A 13,722-nucleotide genomic window follows, 5' to 3' on the forward strand; every position below is an offset into this window, starting at 1 on the left:
CGACTCAATGGCAACAGCTTTGGTTTTGGTTTTTGGGGTTCTTGTAGGAGCCCTGGTGGCACAGTGTTTAAGCGCTTGGCTGCTAACCAAAAGGGCGCCGGTTCAAACCCCACCAGCCATTCCTTGGGAGAGAGATGTGGCAGTCTGCCTCTGTAAAGATTACAGCCTTAGCAACCCTATGGAGCAGTTGTACTCTGTCCTGTAGGGTCACTATGAGTCGGAATCGAGTCGATGGCAAACGGTTTGGTTTTTTGATTTTGGTGTTCTTGTAGGTCATTTCCAATCCTTCCTGTTCCTATGATGCTGCTGCAGTGAGTGACTGTCTCACCCATGTGCAAGGAGACTGTAGGATGAATATCCAGCCATGGAGTGACTGGTTGTAGGGTCTGGGCCTAGTAATTTTGAAAGATGCTGCCACTCTGTTTTAATAGTTGATAGAGTAGTTCTCCCCTCATTCTTTCTTCAGAATTATCTTGGCTTACTCTTGTGCAGTTACTTTTGTTTTTTTTTTTTTTTTGGAACCTTTTATTATGGACAGTTTAAAGCATATTCAAAACCAGAGCGATTAAGATAACCTGCACTTATCTGTCACCCAGCATCACCAGTTTTCAATACCCACGGCCAGTCTTGTTCAACACTGCCGCTATCCCAATCCCATAGACATCATATCATTTCATCTGTAAAAACCTCGTTAGGTATCTCAAAACATAATGACTCAAACAACCACAATATCATTATATCATTATCATACCTAAAATTAACAATAATTCTTCAGTGTCATTGTATGACCTGCCAGTGCGTAAACTTCCCCGATTGTCTCTTAAATATTTGTTTACAGTTTGTTCCAATAAAAATCCAAAGTCCACATGCTGCCTCAGATGAGTTCCTGTAAGACTTAAATTCCGGGTTCCCCTCCTTCTGTTTTTTTCTCCCTTGCAACATATTTGCTGAAGAAACCAGGTTGTTCGTCTGGTAGAGTTTCTGCTGCGGTCTTTGTGGTGGTTTATCGATCTCCTCCGAAATTCCTATAAACTTTTGGTCAGATTCGGTTTCACTCTTTGGGAGAGACCTCGCCACGGGAAGCATTGTACTCTCGGCAGAGAGCACACACGGTCTGGCTGACCCTCCTTCTGTGACATGAGCAGCCTCAGGGTTCCATGCCCTGATCTATCAGGGTGCAATTTTTATTTTCCAGCACTTCTGAAATTTTCAAACGTACAGGAAAGTTGAAAGAACTGCACAGTGGCCACCCCTGGATTCCACAATGTGCTGCTCAACTTGCTGCTAACTGAAAAGTTGGAGGTTTGAGTCCTCCCAGAGGCACCTCAGAACAAAGGCCTGGCGATCTACTTCCAAAAACTCAGCCATTGAAAACCCTATGGAGTGCAGTTCTACTCTGACACACATGGGGTCACCACGAGTTGGGGTTGACTGGACTGCAGCTGGTTTAATTTGCTTTATTACACTGTATCTCTCCGTCTCTCCATCCCTCTGCTCCATCTCATGTTTTGGGTGCAAATCAAAATAGGTGGATGTCATTATTCATTATTTTTAATACAACTTTTCTCATGAAATACCCTGCTAGAGTTTCAACAGGATTGCAAGCCCTGATGTCTTTGCAGTTTGGAGTGGTATTTCCCCACCTGAAGGGGTCCGTGGAACTTCACAAGATGAGATTTGTCACTGCTGGGCTGTGTCCACTTAATCTTCCAACTTCCTGTGCCTCCTGAGGCAGTTCATGTCACTTTTCTGAACTTGTTTCCTCAGTTGTAAAAAGGGAAAAAGCAGGGGCCTTGTGGGCTTGGAGCCCTGATGGCACAGTGTTTAAGAGCTACAGCTGTTAACCAAAAGTTCGGCAGTTCAAATCTACCAGCAGCTCAAACCCTATGGGTCAGTTCTACTCAGTCCTGTAGGGTCACTATGAGTTGGAATTGACTCGACGGCAGTGGGTTTGGGCTTGGTTCGTGGGCTCAGGGTGAGGGTTAGATATGTGCCGGGCAGGGTGTTAAACTCTGTACATGTATTAAAGTGCTCAGTTGTCACATCACCCCAGGAGGGAGCATTGTGATCACCGTGTTACTGTTGAGATGACAGAGGCAGCTCAGGCTTCAGCCCAGTGAGCCCTGTGAGGCGGCTCCCACCCACCCTGCTGTGGACACTGGGGTGCAGCTGTGAGGTCTCCGGCTCTGCGTTAGGTCCTTGTGTGCTTGGTTCAGCTCACTGGCACCTCTAGAAGGTTGCTGTTGTGAGTTGCCATTGAGCCGGCTCCAACCCATGGTGACCTCATGTACAACAGAATGAAATGTTGCCCAGTCCTACAGCATCTTCGCAGTCGGTATACTCGAACCCATTGTTGTGGCTACTGACTATTTTGAGTGCCTTCCAACCTAGGGGCTCATCTTCCAGCACTATATCGGACAATGTTCTGTTGTGACCTATAGGGTTTTCACTGGCTAATTTTCAGAAGTAGATCACCAGGCCTTTCTTCCTAGTCTGTCTTAGCCTGGAAGCTCTGCTGAAACCTGTCCACCGTAGGTGACCCTGCTAGTATTTGAGATACTGGGGGCATAGTTTCCAGCATCACAGCAGCATACACAAGCCACTACAGTACGACAACCTGACAGACAAGTGGTGGTCTAGAAGGTGGGGGCTCTGGACATGCCCACTTTACAGATGAAACTCAGGGTGGGACGGTTCCAGCGCAGCGTGACACATAATAGCGGATACTTCATATTGCTCCTGGGCCTGGGGAGCACCCTGTCTTCCCACCCCCATCAAGCTCAGACATCAGTGTTTCATGCTCTGGGGTCGTGTCTTCCCATCCAGGTGGGACAGTCGTCACTCCTGTCTTCCAGAGACTTGGCTGCCACTGCCACCCCACTTCCTCTTGGGCTCCCCACTTCTCTGCTGACTCCCTCTTGGCCCAAGGGACCAAGCCCCTGGCAAGACCTACCCCCTACAGGGCAGGGTTGGGAGTAGGGAGGGCACAGACATCACCTGTCTCCTTTGCCAAGGGACATCTGTGCTTTGTCTGTGAATCACGTATTAGGACAACTTCCCCAGGAGTTCACAGAAGCCTGTGAGGACCCCACAAGAAGATTTCAGAGGTCAAAAGACCCCCAACCCGTGTACCAAATTTCTGTGTGCATTCATTCAGCAAATATTCGTTGAGCACCTACTGTGTGCCAGACACGGTTCTAGTCACTGGGATACAGCAGTGAGCTAGGCAAAAGTTCCCGCCCTTATATTTTAGGTGAGAGAGACATTCAAGGAGCAGGAAGAAAAAAAAAAGGTTAGTAAATTATAAGTGTGTTAGAAGGTGATGAAAGAAAAAGCAGTAAATAAATTGTAAATATATTAGAAGTGATTTATGGGGACAACAGATAAAGCCTAAGATCGAGTGACAGTTGTAAAATGGGTATCCAGGTGTGGTGCAACGACTTCCTTTATGTGGCCTTTTACTTTGGTTCTTTGAAAAAACAGCTTGAGAGATTTTTTCCCCTAAGGCCTGAGGAATTACCTTGCCCTAGTTTTCTACCCTAGAGCATTTGTTACTTTTGTCCAGGTTGATTGACATTTCCAGGGTAAACTGTAAACAACTTGATTTGATACTTTTTGTCTGATCCTGGGCTGCAGCCTGCCCTATGATTGGTATGCACCTTGCAGGGATTGGTCAATAGACTTTGCAAATGAGATGAGTTGTAGCCTAGTATGTAAATTAAGTGTCTGAGGCCTACTGAAAGGGATTGGTCAGTTTGTGCCCACCCCCACTGGGAGGGGCCATGCCTTGAAATTGACAAGGAATTGTGTATATAAGCAGCCACTATTACAGAGGTTTTTGAGACAGAAAGAAGGAGAAAGAAGCAGAAAGGAGAAAAAAGAGAGAAGCAGAGAGAGAGAGGAGGCAAGAAGCCTTCTAAAAGAGCTGTAACACAGGTCAAGAGCCATAACACTGAAGACAGCAAGGGACCAAGTGGCAGAGCTGGCAGCGACAGGCCCAGAAGGGGCCCAACGGCAGAGTTGGCAGTGATGGATGGCAGGGCCAAGAGGGACCTGTCCTCAGGTGGCTAAGAGGAGGTCTGTCCTGCACTGAAGAAGAGGAACTTTGCCTATATGCTTCCTGAACCTGATCCCAAGTTGTACGCCTGTTGCTTCCTTAATAAACCACTTAGGTGTAAATATGGTCCGTGAGTTTTGTGTGGCCATTGCAACAGATTATCGAACTGGAAGAGAAGTAGAGTGCTGTGGGAGGGATGGTTGGTGTCAGAAATGGTAAAAAGGTTGGAAGGTGGAGTTATGTTTGATCTCCACCTCATATAGTGATTAGCCTTGGGCTGATCTTGAATTGCATAAAGTTAGGTTCTGATGCTACTACTGATACTACTACTACTCCTCCTCCTCCCATTTTACACCTGGGAAGGCCTCACCTGAGCAGATGGAGGTGAGGGAGGAGCCATGTCCCTCTGTGTAAAAGTAAAGCAGTCCAGGCAGAGGGAACATCATCATGTGCGAAGGCCCCAAGGGAGGACTGGGCTGGATGGGTGGTGTGGGTTTGAGGCACAGCAGAGAAGCCAGTATGGCTGGAGCAGAGAGAGGTGAGGAGACTAGGAGGAGCTGAGGGCAGAGGGATCCTGAGCAAGCAAAAGGAGCAGCTAGGCCCAGGCGAGGAGTCTGGAGGGTGTGAAGCAGAGGGAGCAATGGGACTTGATTCGCCTTTTGAGTCGGTCTCTCAAGAACTATGGGAAGTGGATTGTTTGGGGGACAGAGCAGCAGCGGAGAGACCCAGTTGAGGGGACTTCCAGGCAAGAGGGGGCGTGGTGTGGCCTTAGGGATGGGGAAAGTGGATGAATACAGGGCACCATCAAGGCCCTCAACAAAGTCCTTCTTAGAGACTTTGGACAGAGGCATTGGAGGAGGTGAGGAGGCTGGTGGAGAGGTGAGAGAGAAGAGAGAGACAGAGAAAGTGGGAAGGCAGGGCTGGTGGAGGAAGGGGAAGGGAGGAAAGAAGGCAGAGCAGCTTTCTTAGAGTGAAGAGACCAGCTGGAGGGGCAAGGGCAAGCACAGGGGTAAAGCCCAGTTACAAGTGGTGTCTTCGAGACAATGGCTCAGGACTCGTTCCAAAAACACCTTGCCTTGGCGCTGTGTGCAGAGAATGGAGGATCCTCAAGGTCTTCAAAGGTAAAGGGCCTTCAGGAGCTATGGCCTAGCTCAGGGTCGGCACAGGGCCTGGCACATAGTAAGTGCTCAATAAATGTGGGTTCTGTTCATTTTGATGGCATTGCTTACCCTAGGGGGTCACCCATTATCACCCTCAAATCCCTTATTTATCCCCCAGAAATGTTAAGATTTCACACCAGCCCCTTGAGGCTGTGCTTAAAATTCCCCCATTGCTGCCCGTTTGAAAGTTTGCCTTGAAATCACACCTTATCGCCTCAGGGACATTTCCTAGAGCCCCCCCCCCACCCCCCGCGCCGTTAACTTCCTTTCTGGGGACCAATCACCACCTCACCCAGGTCCAGCAGGAAGGAGATGTCTCATTACCCCCTCCCCCGCCTCCCCCCCCAGGGTCCCCAGCACTGAAAACAAAGGAAGCCAGTTGTGTTAACACTTCCTGTGGGTTCACTTGGGGGCCAGCACCGCAGCTGAGGTCTGCCCTGTCAGAGACCTGCCAGCGCCCAGCACCAACCCACTCCTGGGCCTCCTGGGCCCCACACCTGCCCAGGTAGCCCCCCTCTGGGGCCACAGAGAATCCCCCTGCCCCTCCCTGGGCCTGGCCACAGTGCAGGCCCTGACTTCTGCAATCCTAACTGCCACTTCCGTTCCCTGGGCGACCTGCCCAGCCCTTTCACAGCCAGCACATCATCAGGGCAACTTTTCCCTGAAGACTGGCCACCATGGTGCCCTTGGGGCCACTGCTCTGGGCCCGCCAGTCTCTGCTCAGCCTCCTGCTGCTGGTCTGCTGTCTGCTGCCCCCAGGTGAGAGCCTGGGAATGGGGGACTCGTAGGTTGGGGGTAGGGAACGGAGAAAGCACAACTGCCTGCATCCTGCTGGCCTGGTTGGTGCACGCCCTTCCTGGAACTGACAGGGCCTCCCCCATGTCCTCTGGAGAAAGTCATGGCTCCTTAACTTGGCCTCAGGACTCCACATGGCCTGGTCCCTTTGTGTGATTTGTGCTACACGCACACTCTCTCCCGGAGCCATCAGGACCCCCGGCCTTTGCCTATGCTATTCCCTCTACCAGGAACATTCTTCCCTTCTACTTGGCTATCTCCTATTCACCCTTCACAACTGACTCTAGGTGTCCCCTCCTCCAGGAAGCCTTCTGTGACCCACCCTCTCCTTTAGGCTGGATAAGGGCCTCCCTCAGAATTCTCCCTGTCCCTGATCATCTGTCTTCCCCACCAGACTGTGAGCACCTTGAGGGCAGGCACCATGCCTAAGCTGTATCCCCTCATATCCCAGCACAAGGAGGGGACCTGCAGAGGGGTGGGTGGGGGGAAACTGGAACAGTCAGCAGAGCTTCCCCATGCCCCCGCAGGTGCCCAGGGGCAGGCATCTTCACTGCGGGTGGAGCCCCAGGACCCGGTGGTGCCTACTGGAGGGTCGCTCTTGGTGAATTGCAGTGCTGACTGCCCCAATCCCAGTCAAATTGCCCTGGAGACGGCCTTGTCCAAGGAGCTGGTGGACAGTGGCCTGAGCTGGTCAGCCTTCCAGCTCAGCAATGTGACTAGCGACAGTAAGATTATCTGCTCCAGCTTCTGCAGTGGCAACCAGATTACAAGCACTACAGGCATTACTGTGTACCGTAAGTGGACGGGGCTGGTGGTGGGCAGTGGGCAGCAGGTGGCGGCTGAGTCTGCAGGAATGGACCAGGGCTCTGACCCAGGGCTGGACCTGGATGTGCGTGTGTGTGTGAGAGAGAGAGAGAGAAAAAGAGAGACATACATCTCAACCTTTTGCCAGGGCTCCAGTTATGAAATCAATTTATTTGGGTCCCAACAAGCTATTTTTAAAATGTTATCTCGTGTCTTTTATTTATTACTTTTATTTTGATGGTAGGTAAAAATTCATGTGGCTCAAAACCCAAAAAATATTAAAAGGTGTAAAGTAAAATTGACATTTGCCTAGTGCTGACTGCACGTGGCACTGTTTGAAGGGCTTGACACATATTTGTTCATTCAATTTTCACAAAAGCCCTGGGAGGTAGGTGCAGTTACAAGCTTCATTTCACAGACAAGGAAACAGAGGCTCAGTAGGATGAAGTCACTTGCCAGTTGCAGTTCGGCATCCAAGTTTCTGCTCTTGAAGGTCATCTTTCTTCCCAGCCCTTCCAGCCCCGTTACCAGTTTCTTACGCATCCTTTCAGAGTTTCTCTGCATTTTAAAAAATAGACTAAACTGGAAAGTAGCAGAATATGTCACACATAGTGACTACTGTTTTGTGAAGGCTTTGTAAGTGAATGTAGCATACGTGTCTGAGATTATAAGTATGCTCCTGTGGGTTTGTGTGTGTGTGCCTGTGTCTGTGAGTCAGTTTTGCATGTGCTTATGTGTTTGTCCATGAGCCTATGTACCCGTGTGTGTGTCACTATCTGTGTGTGTCCATGTGTGAGCATACATGTATATCTGTATGTTAGTGTATGTCTGTCTGTGTGGGTATCTGTGTGTTTGTGTGTGCCTGTAGCTGTGTGTGCCTGCGTGTACGTGTCTATCTCTGTGTGTGATGTTAGTGAATGCATCTGTGCATCAGTATCTGTGTCTTTTAGTATGTGTCTCTGTTGTTATTGTTAGGTGCCATTGAGTCAGTTCGGACTCACAGCGACCCTAAGTACAAAAGAATGGAACACTGCCCAGTCCTGCACCATCCTCACGATCATTGCTATGTTTGAGCCTATTATTGCAGCCACTGTGTCAATCTATCTTATTGAGGGTCTTCCTCTTTTTTGCTGACCCTCTACTTTACCAACCATGATGTCCTTCTGCAGGGACTGGTCCCTCCTGACAACATGTCCAAAGTATGTGAGATGTAGTCTCACCATCTCACTTCTAAGGAGTATTCTGGCTGTACTTCTTCCAAGACAGATTTGTTCTTTCGTCTGGCAGTCCATAGTATATTTAATGTTCTTCGTCAACACCGTAATTCAAAGGCATCAGTTCTTCTTTGGTCTTCCTCATTCCTTGTCTAGCTTTCACACGCATATGAGCCGATTGAAAATATCATAGCTTGGGTCAGGTGCACCTTAGTCCTCAAAACAACATCTTTGCTTTTTACACTTGAAAGAGGTCTTCTGCAGCAGATTTGCCCAATGCAGTGCACTGTTTGATTTCCTGACTGATGCTTCCATGGGTGTTGATTGTGGATCCAAGTAAAATGAAATCCTTGACAACTTCAATATTTTCTGTTTATCATGATTTTGCTTATTCATCCAGTTGTAAGGATTTTTGTTTTCTTTATGTTAAAGGGTAATCGATACTGAAGACTGTAGACTTTGATCTTCATCAGTAAGTGCTTCGAGTCCTCTTTACTTTCAGCAAGTGAGGTTGTGTCATCTGCATATTGCAGGTTGTTAATGAGTCTTCCTCCAATCCTGATGCCCTGTTCTTCTTCAAATAGTCCAGCTTCTTGGATTATTTGCTCAGCATAGGGATCGAATAAGTATGGTGAAAGGGTACAACCCTGATGCACACTTTTCCTAACTTTAAACCGTGCAGTATCCCCTTGTTCTGTTCAAACAACTGCCTCTTGATCTATGTACAGGTTCCTCATGAGCACAATTAAGTGTTCTGGAATTCCCATTCTTCTCAACGTTATCCATAATTTGTTATGATTCACACAGTCAAATGCCTTTGTGTAGATAAAACACCTTTCTGATATTCTCTGCTTTTAGCCAGGATCTATCTGACATCAGCAATGATATCTCTCATTCTATGTCCTCTTCTGAATCCAGCTTGAATTTCTGGCAGTTCCCTGTTGATGTACTGTTGCAACCGTTTTTGAATTAGCTTCAGTAAAATTTTACTTGCATGTGTATTAATGAAATAGTTCGATAATTTATGCATTCTGTTGGATCACCCTTCTTTGGAATGGCACAAATATGGATCTCTTCCAGTATGTTGGCCAGGTAGCTGTCTTCCAAATTTATTGTCATAGAAGAGTGAGCACCTTCAGCACTGCACTGGTTTGTTGAACATCTCAATTGGTATTTCATCTATTCCTGGAGGTTTGTTTTTTGCTAATGCTTTCAGTGCAGCTTAGACTTCTTCCTTCAACATCATCAGTTCGTGATCATATGCTACCTCCTGAAATGGTTGCATGTGAATCAATTCTTTTTGGTCTAGTGACTCCTGTGTATTTCTTCCATCTTCTTTTGATGCTTCCTGCATCTTTCAATATTTTCCCTGTAGAATCCTTCAATGTTGCAACTCAAGGCTTGAATTTTTTCTTCAGTTCTTTCAGCTTGAGAAATGCCAAGACTGTTCTTCCCTGTCGGTTTTCTAGCTCCAGGTCTTTGCACATTTCATTATAATACTTTACTTTGTCTTCTAGAGCCGCCCTTTGAAACTTTCTTTTCAGCTCTTTTACTTCATTTCTTCCTTCTGCTTTAGCTACTCTACGTTCAAGAGCAAGTTTCTTCGGTCATTAGTGTTCAACATGCCAAATATATTCTTGAGAGGGTCTCTAAATTTAGGTGGGATATACTCAAGGTCATATTTTGGCTCTCAGGGAGTTGTTTTAATTTTCTTCAGCTTCAACTTGAACTTGTATATGAGCGATTGATGGTCTGTTCCACAATTGACCCCTGGCTTTGTGCTGACTAATGATATCGAGCTTCTCCATCATCTCTTTCCACAGATGTAGCCCATTTGCTTCGTGTGTATTCCATCTGGTGAGGGCCACATGTATAGTCGCCATTTATGTTGTTGAAAAAAGGTATTTATAATGAAGTCGTTGGTCTTGCACCATTCTATCATGTCTCTGTACGTGACTTTATGTGTATGTCCATGTCAGTATCTATGTGAAACGTGTCTGTGCCAGTATCTGTGTCTGTCTTTGTACCTGTGTTTCTGTGTGACTTATGTGTGTATCTGTGTGTGTTTGTCTAAGTGTGTCCCTGTCTCTGTGTGTGTTCATGTGTGTGTCTGTGGAATTTGCCAGGATCATGACCTGGGAGTGCACCTGCCTGTGTGGCCCCCTGCTGACACTTCCTGGGATGCCTCTGTCCAGTGCTGAGCTGGAACAGTTTATCCTGGCTCATGAGAGCCAACTATGATCATCCCTTCCCAACTCTGCATCAGAGTGGTAGCTTGAAATCAGCCATAGTGAGGGTATTTACACCACAGAAAATGGCAAATGCTTTAAGTCAGGGCTTCCCTTCCCCCAACCTTGTGAGCCCAATTACCAGCATTTCCCAGCAAACTCGAGTCCCTGACCAGTGGTACCCAAGGTTAAGATCCTGGCTTCCTTGTTAAATATTCTAAAATTGTAAATATTAAGATGTTAAATATTTTTCCTATCAGCTGGTCCATGGCTTCTGTGCCAAGGCTTGAGTTTTCAAGTGCTAAAGTGAGATGTTCTCCAATGGAGGCCCTGGCATTTGTCTGCCAGGGGTATTCAGCTGCAGCTGGGAGGGGACGGGCCTGGAGGTGCCCTTAAGACCCCCTTGACTGTGACAGAACACCCTGAGAAGGCCACACGTAGCAGGTGAACTATGAGAGCCTTGGGTGCCTGGGACTGATTGGGGAGGGCTGGACCAAGCTCTGTGAGTGGCCATGGCAGGGGTCTAGGCCAGGAAGGAGTTCCTGGACATGACAGCAAGGAGGCCAGTGAACAGCCAGGTCTGGAGTTTTGGAGACCCACATTCTAGCCTGGCCTCTGCCACTTCCTGGCTGTGCCATTGGGGGAATTCTCCTCACCTCTCCTGGACATCCATAAAGGGAAGGAATGATAGAGCAGATTTCACTAGGCTGCTGTGTGGATGAAGGCGGGTGATACCTGGAATGTCTAAGGAAAGCTCTAAATAGTAGAAACTTTTTATGATTATTATGAATACCTTAAGTGGTTATAAATGTTAGTCCCCTTCTTTCCTGACTTTTTTTTCTTAATGGCGAGATCCTTGGGAAATAAAAACCTGACTTTTATTTTAGTGCCTGGCAAGGTGTCTGACAAAACAGGAAACAATAAAGACACTAATGACAACAGCAAACACACAGGCGCAGTTCTGAGCCCTGTAGGTTTATTGATTCAAAGTTCACAGTTCTGTCCCTGGGGTGGGGGTTACAGGGCCGGCTGGTAAGTGCCATCCCTTCCCTCACAGGGCTCCCGGAGCGCGTGGAGCTGGCGCCCCTGCCCCCCTGGCAGCCCGTGGGCGACAACTTCACTCTGCGCTGCCAGGTGTGGGGCGGAGCGCCCCGGGCCAACCTCACCGTGGTGCTGCTCCGCGGGCAGAAGGAACTGAGCCGGCAGCCCGCAGTGGGGGAGCCCGCTGAGGTCACAGCCACAGTGCCTGCGAGCAGGGAGGACTACGGCGCCAACTTCTCCTGCCGCACGGAACTGGACCTGCGGCACCAAGGGCTGGGACTGTTCGAGAACAGCTCGACCTCCAGGCAGCTCCGAACCTTTGGTGATGCGTTGGGGTGCCCGTGGAGAGGGCAGGCTTAGGGGGGAGAGGTGTTCCCGCTTGGGGTGCGGAACTCCTGGGGAGGAAGGACCCTTGGCTGCGGGGTACTGGATTGCAGAGGCTTCTGGGAAGAGCATGCCCGTGGTCACTGGTGTGGGGTATCCTGGGATAGGGTGCCCACGGCCGCAGGGTCTTTTGAGAAAGCTGTGACCCCGGCCAACGGGTGGGTGTGTCCTGGGATGCGGGTGAGCCATGCCGCAGAGTGTCCCAAGAAGAGGATATTCCAGGTGGGGGAATGAAAATACCCCGGGAAAGGGCGGCAAGACCTCTGTTCCCTGTGCTCACACCCACCCCTCTCCCTAGCCCTGCCAATGACCAGCCCGCACCTCACCGCCCCCCATATCTTGGAGGTGGGCAAAGAGTTCACCGTGGACTGCTCCTTGGATGGGGTGTTCCCGGTCTGGAAGGCCCAGGTCCACTTGGCGCTGGGGGACCAGATGCTGAATCTCACGGTCCTGAGACACAGGGATGCGTTCACGGCCACAGCCATGGCCACAACGCGCGAGGAGCAGGAGGGCGCCCAGATTGTCTGCAACGTGACCCTGGGAGGAGACAGCCGCGAGACCCGGAAGAACGTGACCGTCTACCGTAAGAGGGGGCGGAGCAGACCCAGGACAGCTCAATAGGTGGAGTAGAGGTGCAGGGCCTCCGTAGCCCGACGGGTGTGACAGAAAGAGGGCAGATAGGGACTAACTAGCTGGAGAGATGGGGCCTGAGCAGCCCAAATGGAAGGAGTTGCATATGGGTGGGGCCTAAGTAACCTGAGAGATAGTTGGAGTACCCTAAATTGGACAGGGGTCAAAGGAGCCCGAACTCTAAAAGAGGGCGGGGCCTGAGGAGTCGAAAGGCGTGGTCTGGACGCCCGCAGAGGGAAAGGGCGGATGGGGGCATGGCCGGCAGACGGGAGGGGCGTGGCCAGCGGACTACTGTACAATGCCTGTCCTTAGGCTTCGAGGAGCCCATGCTGTACCTGAGCAAGGACAGCGTCCTGGAGGGTACCATGGTGAATGTGACTTGCAAGGCCGGGACCCGAGTTACAGTTAAGCTGGACGGGGCTCCAATCATGGCCCCGGGGCAGCCCGCCCAGCTTCAGATAAATGCCACGGAGAGCGACGACGGGCGCAATTTCTCCTGCAATGCCAGGCTTGAGGTGGGCCGGAAAATCCTGCACAAGAATAGGAGCGTCCAGCTAAGTGTCCTGTGTGAGTTAGTCACCCTGACCTTTAATTCCCTGCCCCCTTGAACTGGAAGGACTTGACTCTCCCTTGCCCCATTGTGCTTTGGGTGTGTTGGGTGTGTCTGATCACATGGCTGTCCCACAGACGGTCCCAAGATTGACCGGGCCAAATGCCCCCAGCACTGGATGTGGAAAGAGAGAAGTTACCAAGTCCTGGAGTGTCAGGCCCGGGGCAACCCGGCTCCCACGATGAACTGTTCGCAAGAAGTCTCCAAGCTCAATGTGCCCGTCGGGATCCCATTCCTCGTCAAGTTATACCACAATGGCATTTACCACTGTCAGGCCGTCAGCTCGCAGGGCATGACCACCGTGGAGGTGGTGATGGAAGTTCAGGGTGAGCAGAGGTGGGGCTGTGGGTCTGGACGGGCAAGTCCAGGAGGGGGCGGGGCGTGTCTTCACTCCGCGCTTCTCCGCACAGATTGGAACGCCCGCTCCGTCACCATCACCATGGCGGTGTTAGTGGTCTTGGGCCTGGTGATTATTACAGCAGCCTTACTGTACGTCTTCGGGGTGCCGAAGCGGAGCGGCATGTACCACGTGAAGGACAGGAGCACCTCGCTGCCCCTCACGTCTGAACAGCCCGACGGGCTGGCGGGGGAGGAGCCGTCCTGAGCTGCGGGCCTCTGGGATCCCAGGCCAAAGACCACGGGGGTGCTGGCTGTATCCCTGGAGTCCACATCAATAAAGCCTTCAAACTCCGGAGTCTGTGGCTTAATTCCACGGGCGCCGCGGAGCTCTCCCAGCGCTACTGCTTGTTGACAGAGACGCATTTAACTCGCGGAAGGGGGCGCAGCCTGTGGCGTCAGG

The 13,722-nt window shown here is 50.2% G+C and overlaps 1 protein-coding gene across 1 annotated transcript; it reads left to right on the top strand.

Annotated features, from left to right (window-relative positions):
- The first annotated feature begins 5,617 nt into the window (after window positions 1–5,617).
- ICAM3 (intercellular adhesion molecule 3) lies at window positions 5,618–13,635 on the top strand. The gene is made up of 7 exons (XM_004378552.2): window positions 5,618–5,976; window positions 6,540–6,806; window positions 11,316–11,621; window positions 11,982–12,266; window positions 12,626–12,880; window positions 13,001–13,249; window positions 13,334–13,635. Exons 1-7 carry the CDS (start codon window positions 5,895–5,897, stop codon window positions 13,525–13,527), a joined length of 1,638 nt encoding a protein of 545 aa, XP_004378609.1. The 5' UTR covers window positions 5,618–5,894; the 3' UTR covers window positions 13,528–13,635.
- The last annotated feature ends 87 nt before the right edge of the window (window positions 13,636–13,722 follow it).

This window comes from Trichechus manatus, unplaced genomic scaffold (assembly GCF_000243295.1).
Source record: "Trichechus manatus latirostris isolate Lorelei unplaced genomic scaffold, TriManLat1.0 scaffold00057, whole genome shotgun sequence".
NCBI lineage: Eukaryota > Metazoa > Chordata > Mammalia > Sirenia > Trichechidae > Trichechus > Trichechus manatus.